The 18,773-nt window shown below is 42.6% G+C and overlaps 1 protein-coding gene across 5 annotated transcripts; it reads left to right on the top strand.

Moving 5' to 3' along the window:
* The first annotated feature begins 716 nt into the window (after positions 1-716).
* MRPL42 (mitochondrial ribosomal protein L42) lies at positions 717-15,186 on the top strand. Of its 5 annotated transcripts, none has more exons than XM_030214929.1 (7): positions 723-819; positions 1,452-1,552; positions 3,809-3,999; positions 6,437-6,497; positions 7,751-7,835; positions 11,267-11,430; positions 14,993-15,186. In XM_030214929.1, the coding sequence occupies exons 3-7, from the start codon at positions 3,915-3,917 to the stop codon at positions 15,036-15,038; spliced, it is 441 nt and encodes a 146-aa protein (XP_030070789.1). In that variant the 5' UTR covers positions 723-819; positions 1,452-1,552; positions 3,809-3,914; the 3' UTR covers positions 15,039-15,186. The 5 variants fall into 5 exon arrangements, with proteins under 5 accessions (XP_030070791.1, XP_030070789.1, XP_030070793.1 ...); XM_030214930.1 differs by lacking the exon at positions 723-819 and adding an exon at positions 976-1,046; XM_030214931.1 differs by lacking the exon at positions 1,452-1,552 and having other exon boundaries at positions 717-819.
* The last annotated feature ends 3,587 nt before the right edge of the window (positions 15,187-18,773 follow it).

Genomic DNA, 18,773 nt, shown 5'->3' with positions numbered 1-18,773 from the left:
CATATATTCAGGTACTTATTTGTACCAGGGGCAATGGAGGGTTAAGTGACTTGCCCAGAGTCACAAGGAGCTGCAGTGGGAATCAAACTCAGTTCCCCAGGATCAAAGTCCACTGCACTAACCACTAGGCTACTGCTCCACTAGCAACATTCCATGTAGAATCTTCAAATAGTAGCAACATTCCAGAATCTCAAATAGTAGCAACAGCAACATTCCATGTAGACTCAAATAGGGAAAGGGAAATGGGACTTGATATACCACCTTTCTGAGGTTTTTTTGCAACTGCATTCAAAGTGGTTTACATATATTCAGGTACTTATTTTGTACCAGGGGCAATGGAGGGTTTAGTGACTTGCCCAGAGTCACAAGGAGCTGCAGTGGGAATCGAACCCAGTTCCCCAGGATCAAAGTCCACTGCACTAACCGCTAGGCTACTCCTCCGCTCCACGACAGTCAAGCTCACGAAAGCAGTATACACTGAACAACAGACACCCGGGCCCCGACAGACAGTTCTCCCTCTCAGTCAAGCTCAAATTCTTATCCCCAGCAGCCGCCATCTTTCCCTCATTCATTCTCAAACTCCTCCTCCCCGCGCTCTCAACCTACCTCCGCCGTCCTCCAATCGAAACATACGTTTGAGGTCCATTGCTCCGCCCCTTCTGACGTCCTTGTTTCTTTCCCTCGGTCGTGTCCCGCCCTCGGCGCCCTGCCGGAAACGGGAAGTTACGTCAATGAGGCAGCTGGAGTCGGTGAAGGACCTCAAACTGAAGGTGGTGAGTCTCAGTCTGGACCGGAAGTGGAGGTTGGTGAGGTGACAAGGTAGGACGCCGGGGTGGGTAGTTTTTAGAATGAGGAGGAGAGGTCCCCCCCCCCCCCCGTCCCTGAATGCGTGTGTCTCGGTCGCTCTCTGTACGTGGGTAATGCCGAGGTTTCTGGTGATTCCCCAATAACGTGGAGGGAGGGAGGAAGAAAGGTAAACTCAGGCTGCTGAGACCAGTCACTGCTATTGGTCGTTCTCTCTCTCTGGCATTTTTGAGGCTCTTCGAGTAAGTTAAAATCCAGTGTCTAGTCGTTTAGTTCCCTGAATAAATTTGAGCTGCTACGAGCTTCGTTCAATGTGTTAGATTCGAATCAGACTTTCTGAGGTTTAGGCAACTTTTGAAGCCCTGGTTGTTTAATAAACATTTATCACAAGGATGATGATTCAGCTTATTGAGAGTTGTTTATAAGGTCTATATTAGTTATTTATTGCATTTGTATCCCACATTTTCCCACCTCTTTGCAGGCTCAATGTGGCTTACAATACATGAATGGTGGAAATATATTAGAAAATAAACATTTAGTGTTAGAGAAGGATCTTGGTCAACATGATAATGATAAAACATGATAGTAGTGTTACAAGCAGATATTGTAAGAAGTTATGTAATTTGTTAAAATGTTTATCTTTACAGATTTATGTAAATTGCTCCGAGCTAAAGGGTTTATCAATGTCCAGTATTTAAAACCATAAAGGTTGTGGCTGGATAAGTGATGTATACGTTTTTTTAAAAAGGTAAAGAGATATATTAAAATTCTATTGTTCTTGTGCTGAAGGCAAAGTGGTGTGTTCTAACCAGTGTTGATGTAACATCTGTGCTGTGTGCTTAACATCTCTTACTAACATCTGGCTTTTAAACGTGCAACTGGTCCTTTTTTTTTTGTTTTTTTTGAGAATATGCCTAATCTCATGTGTGCTTCATTCTTACTTCAGATGAAGCCCAGGAGTACGGGAATTAATAGGCTGCATGCAGTACTGCATAAAGGATGGGCAGAGGTGTCCTGTTACCTAGTTCCAGGAGGGAGATTTAAGACCACTCCTGAATTTCTTATAGCCCTAACCTGAGGCATTATGAGACTTTCATCACAGAGTTCAACAGGCAGATTTTAGGACCACAAATCCACATTGTGTTGAGCTGTATGGTCAAAACAGTACTGGCTGAAAAATCTCCCTCATGGAACAGGGTAGCTTGCATAGATTTGTGTGAGATGACTTAACTTCTATTATTTTTGTTGGGCGAGGGGGGATATGAGGCTTCTGAGCTCCCAACATTATTCTGTGTGGTGTGCTATGTAGCATAACAGCCCCCACTTCCCACAAGGACAATGATTAGGCCATGGCTTTAGCATAGAAGGAACTGATAGTTTTGTTGTTAGCATTGGGTGTTGGTAATAAAGTTACACAAATAATACTGTGTTCAGAGTAACTTTTTAAATTGATGGTCAAGGTGAATTACACTTAAATATATAATGTGCATATCATAATTTACAAAAACAAGCAATGTAGTGGGGAGACACGTGAAGTTGGAGGTTCCCCAGTTCTGCATTTGCAGAACACCTTACATTAGTCACACAGAGGCAAAGGTTCACCAAATACAGAATATAGTTAATCGTAAATGATAAATACATAGACAAAAATTGAAATGGATCCTCAAGAAGCCACACTGTATGCATTTCAGATTTTCTGTACTACAAACAGGAATTCATTTTTTTCTATGCTGAGCCAGGCCTATGATCTAAGTGAAGGATGCAAGGAAGCAAGAATGACATTGGCTATAAAGTAGAAGATTAGCAGTGAGAACTTGGGATGGATATGGGAGCAGAGCTTGGCCCCACCAACCAAAGAAGTACTCTGCTGCCCAGACTCCTGATGTGACTGGTTCCGGGTGTTGGGAGCTGCTGGTATCTGCTTCTCTTGATATTGTATAAACCAAGAACTGTCTTCATATGGGGTTGATTTGTAATTATGCTTCCTCTCTTGTATGTGTACTTCAGGAAGCAGGACATGCGCACACGCTAACTTGTCTGTTTGACCTCATATACAACTTTCTTTAGTCACCTTATTTTTATAACTCCTCTCACTCTTACCTATGTTCCTTCTTTGCTTATACCCTACTCTGTGTATTAAAATGTTCTATTACATACTATGTACACCGCCTAGAGTGAATTCTTTCAAAAAGGCGGTAAATAAATCCTAATAAATAAATACATTTCTTAAAGTTAGTGTACCCTGGTCTTGAGCAGATTGGGAAATACTGTATTGGACTACCTCCCATAACAATTGATTTTGTTCTCTTCTGGCTTTTCTGACATGCTGCTCTGTTAAGAGGTTCTCTGATTATTTTCCCCACCCAACAGAGACAAGGGTGGTATGTGGCACTTGGCACAGGGGCCTTTGTTATGTACAAAGTGTGTCAGTACTTTGCATACGTTTTTTGTTGTTGTTTTTTTTAAATTTTGTACTGTGTAAAAAAATTACTTAAAGCAATTTTGTAGTAATTTTTGACGCCCATTTGTATACCTGACCCCCTCCCCCAATTTTTGGAGATCCTGCGAACCTGACTAGCTGAGGGGGGTCCCCAGGACAGGTTTGGGAAGTCTTGCTCTACCCTGTGATATGTATTTGAAAAATGTATTAAAAGCATATTAGGATGTTAAGGAAATTCATACAGAAAAGAGTTGTTGTTATTATCTCCCTAAGCAATGAGCTAGTGATTGATAGTGGGTTTCCATAGGTGGTGTGCATTAAAATTAAAACCCTTCCAAGGATTCAGAAGTATCAAAAGATTTAGGAAAGTAAAATGTGGATCTTTGGAACTTATACAGAAATCGGTATTTCAACTGAAACAAGATTAGCGTTAACTCCTGTATGTTATGGTGGCCCCAGCTAACGGTGGTGACCAAATTGTCTCATTTGCCAAAAGTAATGTAATGCAGCAGTTTATAACAGCTAGATTTTCTTTTCTTCTCCCTTTCCCCTTCCCTTCCCCAGAGGACACATTCCTTACTGGCATCAATTTTGACACATATTCTCTTCTGGCTCTTTCTTAATTCTGTGACACAACTGCTGACTGCTGGGAGAAAGTTATCTTTGCATTATGGCTGTGGCTGGGGGGCGAGCCACTTGGCTCGGTGCAGCCTTGATTCGATTATCAGCACTCAGAATGCAAGTCTTGGCACAAGGTAAGAGCTGTTTTCCTCGCTGACACTCCATGCCCTCTCTCTAGCAAAAGCAGTAATGTACAAACTTTTTTCTTTCTAACTGTTAATTTCTAAGGCAAGATGAACATTGCGTTTTGAAGAAAATTAAGCTCACCATTAATGTTTTTGTTTTAATTAAAAATGGATTCCATTGTACTAGTTATCAGATAGACTGGTAACATGTTGGAACCTGTAAGGTGTAATTGAAGTGTGAAAATCTGGGCTCCTGGTCGTAGAAGAAGCAGGATAGGTTTATGGCTGACTCCAGTACAGCTTTTTGAGATGGCCAATTTCCAATTTTATATTGAAGTTTTTAATTTGTATTGGTTTGTAAAGCTCTATTACTGGGGGATAAGAGGGCAGAGCAGCTAAAGTACCAAGCATTGGCTATCCTATAATTGCAAAGCAAATATGTATATACTAGTAAAACATGCCCGTTTCTTGCGCAGATGAAACGGGCGCTAGCACGGTTTCCTTCCGAACCTCCCCCCCCTCCCTACTCACCCCTTCGGCGTTCTGAAGGCACTGACCGCCATTGTTGCAGACCTCGGCAAGCCACACTGACGCCATTGCTCCGCCCTTGACGTCATCATGTTTGACGCAAGGGCGGTGCCCCAACACAGTGTTTTCGGTGGCTTCACCACCACGAAGGCTTCGAACCGGAAGGAGGTGCCCGGAGGACCTGACAGTGACGTCAGTGTCCTCAGAACGTTGAGGGTGAGTTTTATTATATAGGATACTTTTTTTTTAATTGACAAGATTCAAGTATCCATTCTTAAATGTAAAAAGGCAATATTTGAGAATTAATGTTACATTTACATTCATATTCAGAATATAAAGATTTTAATTCTTAGGTACACGTTCCCTAAAGGTGAAAAAAAATACAATATTTGGAGGCCCGGACTAACTAAAATCAGGAAAATTGAGACTAATTATCAAGAATTTCCAGGATTGTTGAGGACTTTGTTTCCCAGGTGTTGGGGGTTTATAGGGCACCTGTTTCCTTTCCATATTTGGTAGTCATTTTGACCCTCCATTCGTGATGCTCCCTTTTTTTATGCATTTTTCCAAAATATAGGGGCCCTTTTACCAAGCAGCGGTGAAAGGTGGTCTGCAGTAACATTGGCACATGGAATTGCTGCGTGCCGAGACCACTTTTTACCAGCACGGGTAAAGGTGTTTTTTTTTTTTAAGGATGCAGTAAATGGCTGTGTGGTAATTAAAAAATTGTCACATGGCCATTTACTACTGGAGCCCTTATAGGAGGCGGTGAGGGCTCTTGCAGTAATTGGTAGCCCTACTGTGTGGTGATGAAAGGACCCCATAGTAACATAGTAAATAACAGCAGATTAAGACCTACTTCTCGCTGGTCTTCTGCTCAGCCCTCTCTCTCCTCTCCAATCTGTCCAAAATTCTGCAGCACGACTTATTTTCCGCCAGAATCGTTATACCCACACTAGCCCACTCCTCAAGTCACTTCACTGGCGGCTCCCTGTCCGCTTCCGCATTCAGTTTAAACTTCTCGTACTGACCTTTAAATGCATCCACTCTGCAGCCCCCCATTATCTCTCCCTACATTCTTCCCCGTGAACTCCGCTCACTGGACAAATCTCTGTCGTCCCCCTTCTCCTCCACTGCTAACTCCAGGCTTCGCTCCTTTTCTCTCGCGGCACCTTATGCCTGGAATAGACTTCCTGGACCTATACGTCTAGCTCCATTTCTACCTGTTTTCAAATCTATGCTGAAAACCCACCTTTTCACTGCTGCTTTTTAGCTCCCATTACTTCCCTCACCCGTAACTGTCTTGTCTGTCTGTATTATTTAGATTGTAAGCTCTTTTGAGCAGGGACTGTCTCTTTGTATCAGGTGTTCAGCGCTGCGTGAGTCTGGTAGCACTATACAAATGCTAATAATAATAAGACCTATATGGTCCATCTAATCTGCCTAGCGTACCCCGACACCCTCACCCTCGCATGTATTTGTTTTCCAGTTTCCTTATGTTTGTTCAGTTTTTCTCAAACAAAAAAATCAATAGCACTTAGGAGCTGTAGATGCTTGTTTGAACGTAATGGTACATTTATAAGGGGTGGACGAGTAGCTTAGTGATTAGAGAAGCAGGTTGTGAACCTAGGACGCTAGGTTTCAAATCCCATTTCCACCGACAATCTTTGTGAGCTTAGGCTAGTCACTCCACTCTCCGTTGTGCCAGGTACCACTTAAATTGTAAGCCGGTTAAGGCAGGGAAATCACTCATGACGTTTGAGCTCACATTTGGAATGAAATTAGTATAGCTTAGCATTTTTCTTGTTTTCTAAAATTTAAGCTTGCCTGTAGCACACAGCCACTGAAATACTGTCCTAAAAATACTGTATACTGTGCTAGAAACTTTGTCTCACTTTTTTTATTTGTTATTTAATAGGTGGAGTTGAGCATGCTTGCCATAAATCTACATATTCACCTCTTCCGAATGATTATAATTGGTAGGTGCTGAGAGATTCTTCTCATGTGTACTGTACAGAAAATTAATTTAGGGATAATACACTGAATTGCAGGAGGGAAAAATGGTAATGATCGGTGAATAAATAAGACATTTAAATACCTCTGTGGCTCATTGCACAGGAGGTGGGGCCTTTTTGAATTGAAAGGATGCTTTGGAATGAGGGGGCATAGGATGAGTGAGATAAGCTACATTCAGAAGTAATTTAAGGAAGTATTTCTTTACATAAAGATTGGTGGATATATGGAACGGCCTTTCAGCAGAGGTGGTGGAGACGAGGTCAGTATCTGAATTCAAGAAAGTTTGGGGCATGTAAAGAGGATTTCTATGGAAGAGGGGGGATGTAGAGTTTATGTGCATGGGCAGACTTGATAGGCCATATGGTCTTTATCTGCCGTCGGTGTATATGTTTCTGTAAGTTCTAGAGTTCCAGATTTGATATTTTAAGTTCTTACGGGAGATTCCAGTACTTTAAGGCTGCCCACCAAGAGCTGTTTAGCAGTGTTCTATGGGATTAAACTGTGAAATATAACCAGTTATTAACAACTTAAAAGCAAGGTAATGAAGGAACCTATGTGGTTGCATGTAGATATTCTGGTGGTATCTTCATAACTGCAGCATTAGGCTGACACCAGATGAAGGGATAGGTCAGGCTTTGGAAGCTAATAGTTAACAACTAAGGCCACAAAAACAGAAAAGCCACAAATTTCTGCATGATTATAATTGGATCTTGCGAGGGGTGTGGTGCAATATTTAGTATTCCACACACACACACACACCACCTTTTGCTGCCTGCCGAAACAAATTTGTGCACAGTCCTGGTAGGTTGTACTGAAAACCAGGAGTAAAGGCCACTTGAGGCCTGCGATGACAGGTCTCTCCTCTAGCCAAATCATTGCAGTAACAGCCCTTGGCTAGGGGACACAGATCTTCCCAAGGCTGGTGTGTGCGCATACTGGATCTGGCCACTACATGTTGCGTTTCTGTGATGGTCGAGACTCCTGTTCCTGAGGAGCTGTGAATGCTACCTGCACAGCATCCTTGGAGAGGAAATGGCAAGAAAAACAGTCAAGAAACCAAGTTTCTGCAGTTTTCCATAGGTCTAATAATAGCATCTTTCATATAATAACTTTTTTATTATCTCAGATATTTCCTTGGAACAAATAGTTTGGTTGGTAGAGTTGTAAATCGATCAAGAGCAAGGAAAAAATGCAATGGATTTTTTTTTTTTTTAAGCAAAGTGGAACTTGCTTTGACGTCAGATGGCAAAACAATCGTCTGTTACCACCCGTCGACAGACATTCCATATGAACATACAAAGGTACTTACAGTTGTTAAATAATAATTCAAAAGCAACAATTCTTAGCATGCAGAAATATCTTGGACTTGATCCTAGAAGTACAGTTGCTCAGGGCTGGCTTTTATTTTTCATATGCTTCTTCAGTGTTCCCCCTCTTATTATTATATACCAAAGAGAAAACGACATTGACCCAGACTCTATCTCCCACCTTACCTTCCTCTCTATCACCTATCTCTACCTACCCATCCATCCAGTTTATCTCCCTTTTTTTTTCTTGTGATCCTTTGTCCCAATAATTTTTATATATATATATTTTTTTTTTTTAAATGATGGTTTAGCCCTCTAACTTAAATCAAACTCTTAGGGCCCTGTTTACTAAGGTGTGTTAGTGTTTTTAGCGCACCTACACTTAACGCACGCGCTAACCATATAGGCGCCTATAGGGATATTGTAGGCACGTATATGGTTAACGCGCATTAAAAATGTTAATGCGCCTGCTTAGTAAACAGGGCCCTTACAATCCTGTGCTCCTAATGAGTTAAAAGTTGACTGTCGTGTGGATAATGGATATTTTAGGGGTCCTTTTTACAAAGCTGCAGTAAGCACTAACGCTTGCTTACCACAGCAAAAAATGGGACACACTGAGGTGTCCCGTGTTAATTTTAGGATGTGAACATGCTACCCATGTGCTAAAAAATACAATTTATTTTTTAGTGCTGGGTGCAGAGTGTGTGTTTTGCACTAATAGCAAAATTAGGACATGGCCATTAGTTTGTTAAAAAAAATATAGAGAGAGAAAATTTGGCAATTTTATCCCTGTGGTAAAAATAGCCTTAATGCGCAGGAAAGACCCTCATAAGGGCGCTCTAAGACCATTTTTACCACTGTTGGTAAAAGGGCCCCTTAGTGAACAAACTGGGAAATAAAAATCTGGTGTAGGCAATATAAATGTGTGAAATTTCTTTAGAACATAGGCAAGGGAAGAGTAAAACCCCTCAGAATGTGTAATTAAAGGGACAATGTATCTGAATGTAACTCACCTTGAGCTACTACTGAAAAAGGTGTGAGCAAAATCCAAATGAATAATAATAATTTTAAGTTGTTTAATTTCCTTTCCTTGAATCCTGCAGACCAGCCTAGACAAGTGGGTTATGTTCCCCTGAAAGCAGATGGAGCCAGAGTTTAACAGTTTAGATACTGGAAGCAAGTGGAGGGAGAGCTGATTGCACTCACCTGCTCCCTGGCCAGGTCAAATATACCAACTGGCATGCTGAGCTGCCATGACTTTCCTGCAGCGTGTTGCCTCCCTTTTATATGTATGAGAAACAAGTGGAGAGAAAGGGGGGGGGGGGCGTATGATCACGTCAAATCCCCTGACCAGGTCCCAATCCAACACAGCACAGCAGGAGACAGTTTGAAGTGGCTGCACTAAGGATTGTTTATTTTTCCTTCATTCTCTTCCAAAAGCTTTAATTGGCTGGTGCTCAGGGAACTTTATCTCTGCTTCCCCCCCCCCCCCCCAAATAGTAGGGCAAGAGGAATGTTAGCCCCGCACCCACAAACCCCCACAAGGAATGGGGGGCAGATGCAGAACCCCTATTTGAGCAGGGACTGTCTTTCTTCTATGTTTGTGCAGCGCTGCGTACGCTTTGTAGCGCTATAGAAATGCTAAATAGTAGTAGTAGACTAGTGTCTGCCAATTAGCCCTCTAATTTGTTTCCCGGGGGGGGGGGGGGCTGAGCTGAAGTCTATGCTTCACCACAAATTTGGGCCTGCAGTCTTCCCAGGAGTGGCCTACTTGTAGTTGCTGGACCAGGCCATATGCCTGCACTGTCTGTTGGAGCAAATACTGAGTTGCTCAAGGTAGCACCAGCCTCCTATAAGGGGATTGAAATTAGCTCTGAGCTATTTTTCTTTGGCTTCCTCTACTGTCGGGCAGATAACCCACCAGTCAGGACTGGTCTGGTGTGGACAATAAGGAATTGGATATCAATTACAGAAGAATTCCTGGAACAATAGTAATACTGATTCGAATTCCCAAACCAAAGCACTGGTTTGGGACATACAAGCCCAAAAAGTTCCTAAGTAGTTGAAATTGAAGGCTTATAGCTCCAGCTGCTAGCCCTGGGTCCAGTTGAGCAGGGGGCCCAAAAGAGCAGGAAGAAACTACAAGCCAAAAAAAGAAATTTACGTTTTCATTCATTGACAGTCATGAACTCTTGGTATTAGCCAGTAAAATAATTTGCTTTATTATGATGATTTAAATTTCCATGTTCTAGACGTGTTTACAGATTACATTTAATGAGCAGGAGATGGTGTGGGTATTGGGCCAACTGAATTGGTTGATTTGACTTTCCTGGGTGGGAGACATTTGCTGGCCACAGGGTTCTAATCAGTACTTAAGGAGATGGTCATTGTTTTTTAATGTTGTACTATTATAGGGGCCCTTTTACTAAAGGTTCCTCTTGTGATTTCCACTGGCTGCCCAGTGTGCCCAAGCACATATGCACTGTATGCATGGGGCTTTAAAAATGAAGGTGCCCCTGCCCTGACTCTGCCCCTTTTTACCAGCAATTAAAAGTATTCGCATTATGAGCAGCACTGGTGCCTCTTACCTGTTGGGAGTGAAGGGTAAATCTCAGTAGGGCGTTTTCACATGGATAAACAGCTTTTCAAAAGAGCCTCCCTGTGCACAATGAAATAGCAAGTGAAAGGAACCCACAGCCCATATTTACCTTACCTTTCCTCCTTCATTTTGTGTGTTAACAATGCTTGTGTCTTGTGGGGGGGCTGTTGGTGATCTTTTCCCCCAAACCTTTATAGCACACACTATCATTTTGGATTGTTTTAAACTCTTTTCTAAGCAGTGCTTTAGGCAACTGAGAGCATCATTAATGTTTGGGTACATTAAGTTCCTACCTAGCGAGCTTACAGCCTAAGTGGGTATTTGGGCAAGGCTGTGTCCTATTACCTGAAGCTCACAAGGAGTGTCATTGGGGGAACTGAGATTTGAACCAGAGAAACCAGGCTTCAAAACTCTTTGCTTGAACTGGTAAGTCATGCTTCTTCCTTTTGCCTTGAAGTTTCATTTTCTTTGGTGTCTAGGCCATTTTACTTCTGATGCCTGACTCCACGTGTCGTACTTGTGACAAGTAACAGAAGTGACTGTCTACAATCTATTTGGTTTTGGGAAAAAGTTAATACCAGAACAACCATATTTTTAAAGCTTGCTTTTTTTTTCTGAAACAGAAAACTTTTGCTAAAAATGTCTCATAATCCCCTCTTGTGAAGAGGTTGTACATAAGGAATATGACACAAGGGCTAGAAAATATGGCCCTGGTCAAGAACCTTGAATTACAACAAATTTGTGCAGATGGACCACACCTAAAATGTAAAGGTTGATCAGATATATTGAGATGATAACATAACTGTTCACGGTGGATCTTTTACAGCCTGTTTCTCGACCAGATCCAGCTCACCATAGAGAAGAAACACATGACCAGGTGCTAAAGACCAGATTGAAGCTGGCGGCTTCGGAGGCTAAGCAGGGCCCCACAATAGAAGAGCTTGGCAAAATGTTTTATACCACCAAACATCGCTGGTATCCTCTTGGACAGTGAGTGCCTCGTCTCTTACTCTGCACATTGGCAGGCTGCTAGCTGGGTTATGGATGGGTTTCTGAGAAATTGGAGGGAAGCAAATTGGCATTTCATTGCTTCAGTGACGTGTGAGCAGCTCACTGCGGTTTGCTGGTAGAATTTTCATCTTTTAATTTCTATCCTTGGCAGAGGAGCCTGAAAGCAAATGGGTGTTAAGGTGAAGATTATGTGGGAAAAATGCTTTCGTGAATAAAGGGGTTCAGTTTCTTGTACTATTAAAATCACAGCTTTTATGCACACTAAATATTTGCAGAAGCTGTTAAGATGTTCAAGAGATGCAAGGTTCCGGATGAGAACATGTTGAAATCCAGTTTTTGGCACAGAAGAGAGAACACTTGCTAAACACATACTTTAGTGTAGAGTGAGTTTGAAATATTATAGTGTTTGACAGTGATTCAGTTTCATGCTATCTTGACAAGCATTTTGTAAAAGCTTGTCTTTTAGCTTTTTAAAATTGGCATGTGAATTCAGTATTATGTGCTAGAAAGCAAGCTCCATTTGTTTCACAGACTATCAATACCAACTGCAAGCCTCTCCCTCATGCCTCAGGGCTGTGCCAGAGAGACCCCCGACATAGAGGCAGATGCACTAAAGCTAAATGAGCCTTTAATGACTCTCCAACGAGGAAAATTTGATCCGTTGCATGCATCAAAGGGCTTTTACCGAGGAAACCAGCAGCTAACGAAAACGGAATGGAGATGAGCAATTAGTGTGAAAACCCCATTGAAACGACATGCACTAACCTTTTCCGATTGCCTTTATGCAGGAAAAAGGCAGGAAATCTAACGAGAGGTCTGGACCTCTCGTTAGGACAGCTCTGTGCCAGGAAAAATCATTAAGTGAAAAAATAAACAAACTTTGAGCCAATCCCAGCGCATTAGCAGAGCTAAAAGCGCTGTGATTGGTCCAAAGGACGTCAGAAAACACATAAAAAAATAAAAATAAAGAAAGGATCAGGAGGGGGCAAGGGTGCTCATCAGGAGCGTCCTGTACGGACGGCCTTGCCCCCCCCCCCCTGCTGCTCCCCACTTTCCGCCGCTCCCCCCACCCCGGAAAAGCAAAATTCTAGCAGCCCCTGCCCCCCTCCCTTCCTCGCTACTCTGTCTCACCTCAGCTCCGCCTCCCGACATCCTCCGCCCTGTGCCCCGCCCCCTCTTGGGGTCGTCGCCGCCATTCCCCTCCTCCATCGGGCCCCCCTCCCTCTTACCGGGCCCGTGCAGCGCCTCTCTCCTCTGTCGAAGGCGCTGCACGTGCAAGAAGAAAGCTGATGCTGCCTTCGCCCAGCTTCGGTCGCGCGTCTCTCTCCTGCTGCGCCCGCCCCTGTCTGACGCCAGTAACCTACGTAGGTTACCGACGTCAGACAGGGGCGGGCCCAGGAGGAGAGAGGACGCGCGACAGAAGCTGGGCGAAGGCAGGCATCAGCTTTCTTCTTGCCCGTGCAGCGCCTTCAGACAGAGGAGAGAGGCGCTGCACGGGCCCGGTAGAGGGAGGGGGGCCCGATGGAGGAGGGGAATGGCGGCGACGACCCCAAAAGGGGGCGGGGCACAGGGCGGAGGATGTCGGGAGGCGGAGCTGAGGTGAGACAGAGTAGTGAGGAAGGGAGGGGGGCAGGGGCTGCTAGAATTTTGCTTTTTCGGGGGGGGGGGGGCAAGGCCGCCCGTACAGGACGCTCCTGATGAGCGCCCTTGCCCCCTCCCGACCCTTTTTTTTTTATTTTTGTTTTGATTTGGGAGCCATGTGCTTGTGATTTGACTGTGTTTTGACTGTTTGTGGCATGCGCAGAGCAGCTAACATAACGCTTGGCTGCTCTGCGCATGATTTGGGGGCCGATTAACGATGTGTATTGTGATTCTTTGATACATTGTACGTTTCAATACTGATCTCAGCATGTGTGACTTTTTTTTTTGGTGCATTTTTCGTTATTTTAAAATCGTTAGGGACTTTAACGATTTAGATTTTTTTACGTTTGGTTGCTGCATCTGCCTCATAGAGTGAAAGATTCATGGGCTCCACACCCATTCAGTTCCTGGCTTGACCCTTGAGACTACCCAAAGTGTGTGGCGGTAGTTTTTAGTGATGTGGTTATCTGTACTGTGAGATCTTGTTTCACAGATGTTGGTCTAAATAAAGAATTTAACAATTAAATAGATTAGGTAATCAGGTTGTAACATGTATAACTAGTGATGCGTGCTGGACCTAGTCCAGAATCCTGGTTACTCTTCACCTGACATGAAAAATACTTAATCCTGTTTCTAAGAACTCGGCTTTTTTTTTTTTTTTATAGGTCTGCTATGTGGTGTTCAGTGTCATGAACAACTGAAGTCATTTCGTAGAAACCGGTTTAGTTACTTACCTTGCTTGGGCATAGCTGTATGCTGCCTTGCTGAAAATCTGGGTTTGATTCCTTGGCCTGGCCTTTACGTCCTAGGTGGGACGGAGTGCCACAAAGGAAGCACTTACAGCCTTTGAGGCTGGAAAGAGAGTTGGGGATTTCTCAGTGGTAGCACCTTCTGGCTGGAGGTAGTGTTCATGTTCAGGTACTGAATTCTAGAGAGACCACAGCAGTTGATGGTGAGGGAAGCTTGATGGAGGCCATTTCCAGTCGAGCCCTGATCAGGATTCAGGCCTCATGACCTAAAGCAGTTAGTCTAAATCTTTCCAATAGTCTAATTATCATCATTCTGGACAGGCAAGACAGAAGTACAGCTTCTTCCTTTGTTCTTTTCCAGAAGGTTTTAATATTGTTGTGGATTGTGTACAATATGTGCTAGCAAGTGTCTTAAATCAGTGCATCACTTAAAAATTAGACTTTAAAGCTTCTGTTGTCAATCAGTAGATCAAATAGTCACATGCAATTAACTGCAAACTATCAACACAGGCTTTTTGTGTGTTTTTTTTCTTTTTACTTCACATAACTGTGTGTTCAGTATGTTTACTGAGGCATGACCTCCTACAGCAAACTTTTGTGGTGGTTCATTGTAACTTTATTATTATTAGCAATTGTATAGCGCTACCAGACGCACGCAGCGCTGAACACCTGACACAGAGAGGCAGTCCCTGCTCAATAGAGCTTACAATCTAAAAAAAAAAGAAACATCATGAATACTGTGACTATAGAAAATCTCTGTTCCCTGTATCTCTATCCTACCCTACAACAGCCCAGTAAAAAAAAAATATATAATCCAAAATTTGTTATATAAAAGTTATATAAAAAATATATAACTTTTTTTGCATATGTACCCTACACCCCCCCCCCCCTGTCTCTAGTATAAACCCTGGTGTGATAGATGCCTTGAAAGGCCACACCATGTGAATTTGTCCCCACCTGAGTTAATTAGTACTGATCTACATGCTCACCTTTGCTTTGTAATCAGAGCACGGTTACTTTCTGTACCTAGCCCAGGGCCAGCTCGCTTACTTGGTTTGCATTTAATGTTGTGCATGCTCCATTGCAATAATGTTAAAATACAGAACCAATACAAACACTCAATTCAAATTTAAATATTCCTTTTTCCTAAGGTTTCACAGAAGACGCAAGAAGCTAAATCCCCCAAAAGACCGATGACATCAACATTAAAAACAGCCTCTATTCAGCAGCCTGTGAACAGTATAATCTATCTGCTTGATTTGGTTATGAAGTAAGCAGCAATACAACTGTGTTAACCTTCTGCAATCTTAAATTATATTCTACATTAAATACTTTCCTAAAACAGTGTGCAGAGGTCCACTTTTTTCTGATACAGCTATAGTACTTTATGATACAATCCAGTTGGTTTTTCATTCTGTAGATATCCAGTAGGGGGCAGTGTGCTCCCATTTTGTGTGGCGTGGAGGTTCATTTTCAAAGCCCATTACAACATTACATTGTATAACTTTGTAAGTCATTGTGCTTTGAAAATGAGCACCATAAAGTTTTAGGGGCCATATTTAATTCTGGGGAAAAACTGGATTCTTTACAGGTTCTAAGTTTTTATAGAACTGGCATAAGAAGGATTTTAATTTTTGTTCCGCCTGTGCAAATTATGCTGTACACAGACACAAAAGAGAGGGTAAAACAGCATCTAATATAATAAAACTCACCCTCAACGTTCTGAGGACACTGACGTCAGTGTCACTTCCTGCAGGCACTTCCTTTGGGTTTGAAGGGTTCGTGGTGGTGAAGCCACTGAAATCACTGTCTGGGCCCCGCCCTTGCGTCGAACGTGATGACGTTGAGGGCGGAGCAATGGCATCAAATATCGAGGGGGGAGCAATGGTGTCAGTGGATGAAGGTGGCGTGCGTTGACGAGGTGCGGAGCAATGGCGGTCAGTGGCTTCATAACGCCGAAGGGGTGGGTAGGGTGGGGGGGTTCGGGAGGAAAACCTTGCTAGCGCCCGTTTCATTTGCTCCAGAAACGGGCATGTTTTACTAGTACAAATATAATACAGAAACAAAAAAGCAACAATGGGCCTTCAGGATTGAGATGATCAAAGTCTCTTGTTTATTAATTGACTGATAGACCCGACACGGGCCGTGTTTCGGCGCACAGGCGCCTGCCTCAGAGGTCAGCTAATCCTGATCAAAAATTGTAGGTGGTACTGTTACAATGTAGCTCCTAACACATGAAACACACATTGTAAGTATATATTTGGACGTCAAAAAATAATATAAAAATATATATATTTGGATGTCAAACAGGCCAATGCCTTTCCCAGAATACCAGCCAACCAATTCTCTGAATGGACAAATAAAATAAATTGGACTATAACAGAAACCGGAACAGGAAAATGTCAAGACACACCACAGTGCTCCACAAAATATAAAAATCTCTGAATCCCAGCTAAATAAGTACTCCCAAGTGTTTGGAGCCAAAGCTCTCTTCAAAAGCTCCCCACAGGCTCCAGGAAACTGGACCACAATTTCTCTGACATCAAAGTGGGAATCCGATCTGCTGATGGTGCCAATGCTTGAAAATGCATCAACTGGAACGAGTTAGAGCATCAGTGAGATCATTAGTTACTCCTGGAACATGCCCAATCACAAACTGGTTATGCTGTAGGCAGTTTGACATTAATGGAATTTGTTCCCAACAAGTCGTTTACAGTTTAAGTGCACATGTGAGGCAGTGGGAGATAAGTGACTTACCCATGGTCTTAGAGTGTTGGGGAGCAGACAGAAATTACATTTGTAAGGGTGTGCAGTCAGAAAATTTTCATCTTGTATTATTTCCAATGTAATTTCTGGGAATATTTTATTCAAAAGGGGGGGGGGGGTTCCATTATGTTGCCACAGAAGCAATGGTGTTACAAATAGTAACATAGTAACACTAGTAAAAAAAGGCCCGTTTCTGACACAAATGAAATGGGCGCTAGCAAGGTTTTCCTCGGAGTGTGTATGTTTGAGAGAGTGAATGTGCGAGTGTGTGTGTGTGTGAGAATGAGAGTGTGTGCAAGTGCGTATGTGAGACAGTGTGTGAGAGAGAGAGAGTGTGTTTCACACACATACAGTGTGTGCGAGAGTGTGTGTGAGACACAGACTCTCTGTGAGACTGAGTGTATGAGACCAAGAGAGTGTGTGAGTGAATGTGTGACACATAGAGAGTGAATGTGATACAGTGTGAGACATAGAGTGTGTGAGAGAGAAAAAGACATTGTGAGAGAGAGAGAGTGTGTGTGTGACAGAGATACCTCCCCCCCTCTCTGGTGTCAGACCCCCCTTTCTCTCTCTCTGGTGTCTGAGCATTACTGTGCAGGACGCTGAGCTCTGGCTGTGCTTCAAGGAACTGACCAATCCTATTTAATAGAATGCACCTCCAACATTCTGAAGCCAAGAAACCTCGTCTGGTTGGTCACTTCTGCTTGTGACGAACCCGGAAGTACGTGATGTCAATTCAGGAGATGGATACAGAGAGCAGGAATGCCTCAGCCATGCAGTCAGCTTCAGAATGTTGGAGGTGTGTTTTATTATATAGGATAGTAACATAGTAGATGACGGCAGAAAAAGACCTGCACGGTCCATCCAGTCTGCCCAACAAGATAAATTCATATGTGCTACTTTTTATTTGTAGCTGTCCTCTTCAGGGCACAGACCGTATAAGTCTGGCCAGCACTATCCCCGCCTCCCAACCACCAGCCCCGCCTCCCACCACCAGCTCTAGCACAGACCGTATAAGTCTGGCCAGCACTATCCCCACTTCCCACCACCGGCTCTGCCACCTAAACTCGGCTAAGCTCCCAAGGATACATTCCTTCTGAACAGGATTCCTTCATTTATGGCCCCTATACACATTCTCTTCCTTGCCCTGTCCCTTCCTAATCTTTTCCCTCACCCCCTAAATGTGGGCTGTTTTGAAAGGAGTGCACACAAAACACAAAATTTTCTGTTTGTTTTCGTTTGCCTTGGACACGGGATATTTCATTGATATTTCATGTGCATCCCTAGAGATTTGAACCCTGGTTTTCCTGGTTCTAAGTAATTTAATTACTAACCAGTGATGCACACAAACTTTCTTCACATCTGAAGAAGGAACTGAGATGATTGTGAAGGCCCCTTTTTTTTTGTTTTGTTTTATCTTTAAGGATATGCATGTGTTCTCATTTGCTTCCTTCAGGTCAGTTGCATTCATTTATATCCATTTTTGTGGACAAAAAATACCTATGAAATAAGTTACATTTCAGTCTGTGTTCTATCCATTAAAGTTTGAAGGGACTTCAATTATGAATCTCAGATAAATGGATGTGATACTTCATCAGCTCACCTAATACTTATAAAACATGCATACAGCAGGTACTTGAAGGAGGAAATTTTATTGTATGTACGGAGCATAGGCATGCTTAAACCTACACATCTTTTCCTCAAATTATTACTTTAAAAGGAGTGAAGCCTGTGAAAACTGGGATTACTTTAATCAGTGGGATTTGAATTAGAGACTTAAGTATATGTATTGTTAAATAACTTCTGGTTTTTAAAAGAGAAAAAATGTAATCAGATGTATTATTTCTAACTAATATTGGACAATAAGTATGTTTTCAATGAAATGATTTGACTATACTCCATATTGGCCTTGAAGAAGCCAACCAGATGATCAATGTGGAATAATGAATTAGACGCGTAATATCTGGGGATAATCAGGTTAATACCACGGGGTTTTTTTTCTGTTTACTGTTTAATTGATCTCATCTTGTTTCACTCTCCCTATTTAGTGGTCTAAGGAAAAGAATAGAATTACCTGACTGAAATAATTCCTACATATTACTTTCTCTGTATTTCCAGCAAGTTGTTTTATCGCTTGTAAAAATTTAAATGGTTATAAATAAAAAA

Source organism: Microcaecilia unicolor, chromosome 9 (genome assembly GCF_901765095.1).
Source record: "Microcaecilia unicolor chromosome 9, aMicUni1.1, whole genome shotgun sequence".
Lineage (NCBI taxonomy): Eukaryota > Metazoa > Chordata > Amphibia > Gymnophiona > Siphonopidae > Microcaecilia > Microcaecilia unicolor.
Note: the sequence above shows the minus strand (reverse complement) of the source record. Positions and strands in the feature narration are given on the sequence as shown.

Excerpts from the sequence above, each read along its gene's own strand:
- MRPL42 (XM_030214931.1), top strand. The coding sequence starts at position 3,915 with ATGGCTGTGGCTGGGGGGCGAGCCACTTGGCTCGGTGCAGCCTTGATT. Across the intron at positions 6,498-7,750 it reads CTTCCGAATGATTATAATTG|CAAAGTGGAACTTGCTTTGA; the intron begins GTAGGTGCTGAG and ends TTTTTTTTTAAG. Across the intron at positions 11,431-14,992 it reads CGCTGGTATCCTCTTGGACA|GTTTCACAGAAGACGCAAGA; the intron begins GTGAGTGCCTCG and ends CTTTTTCCTAAG.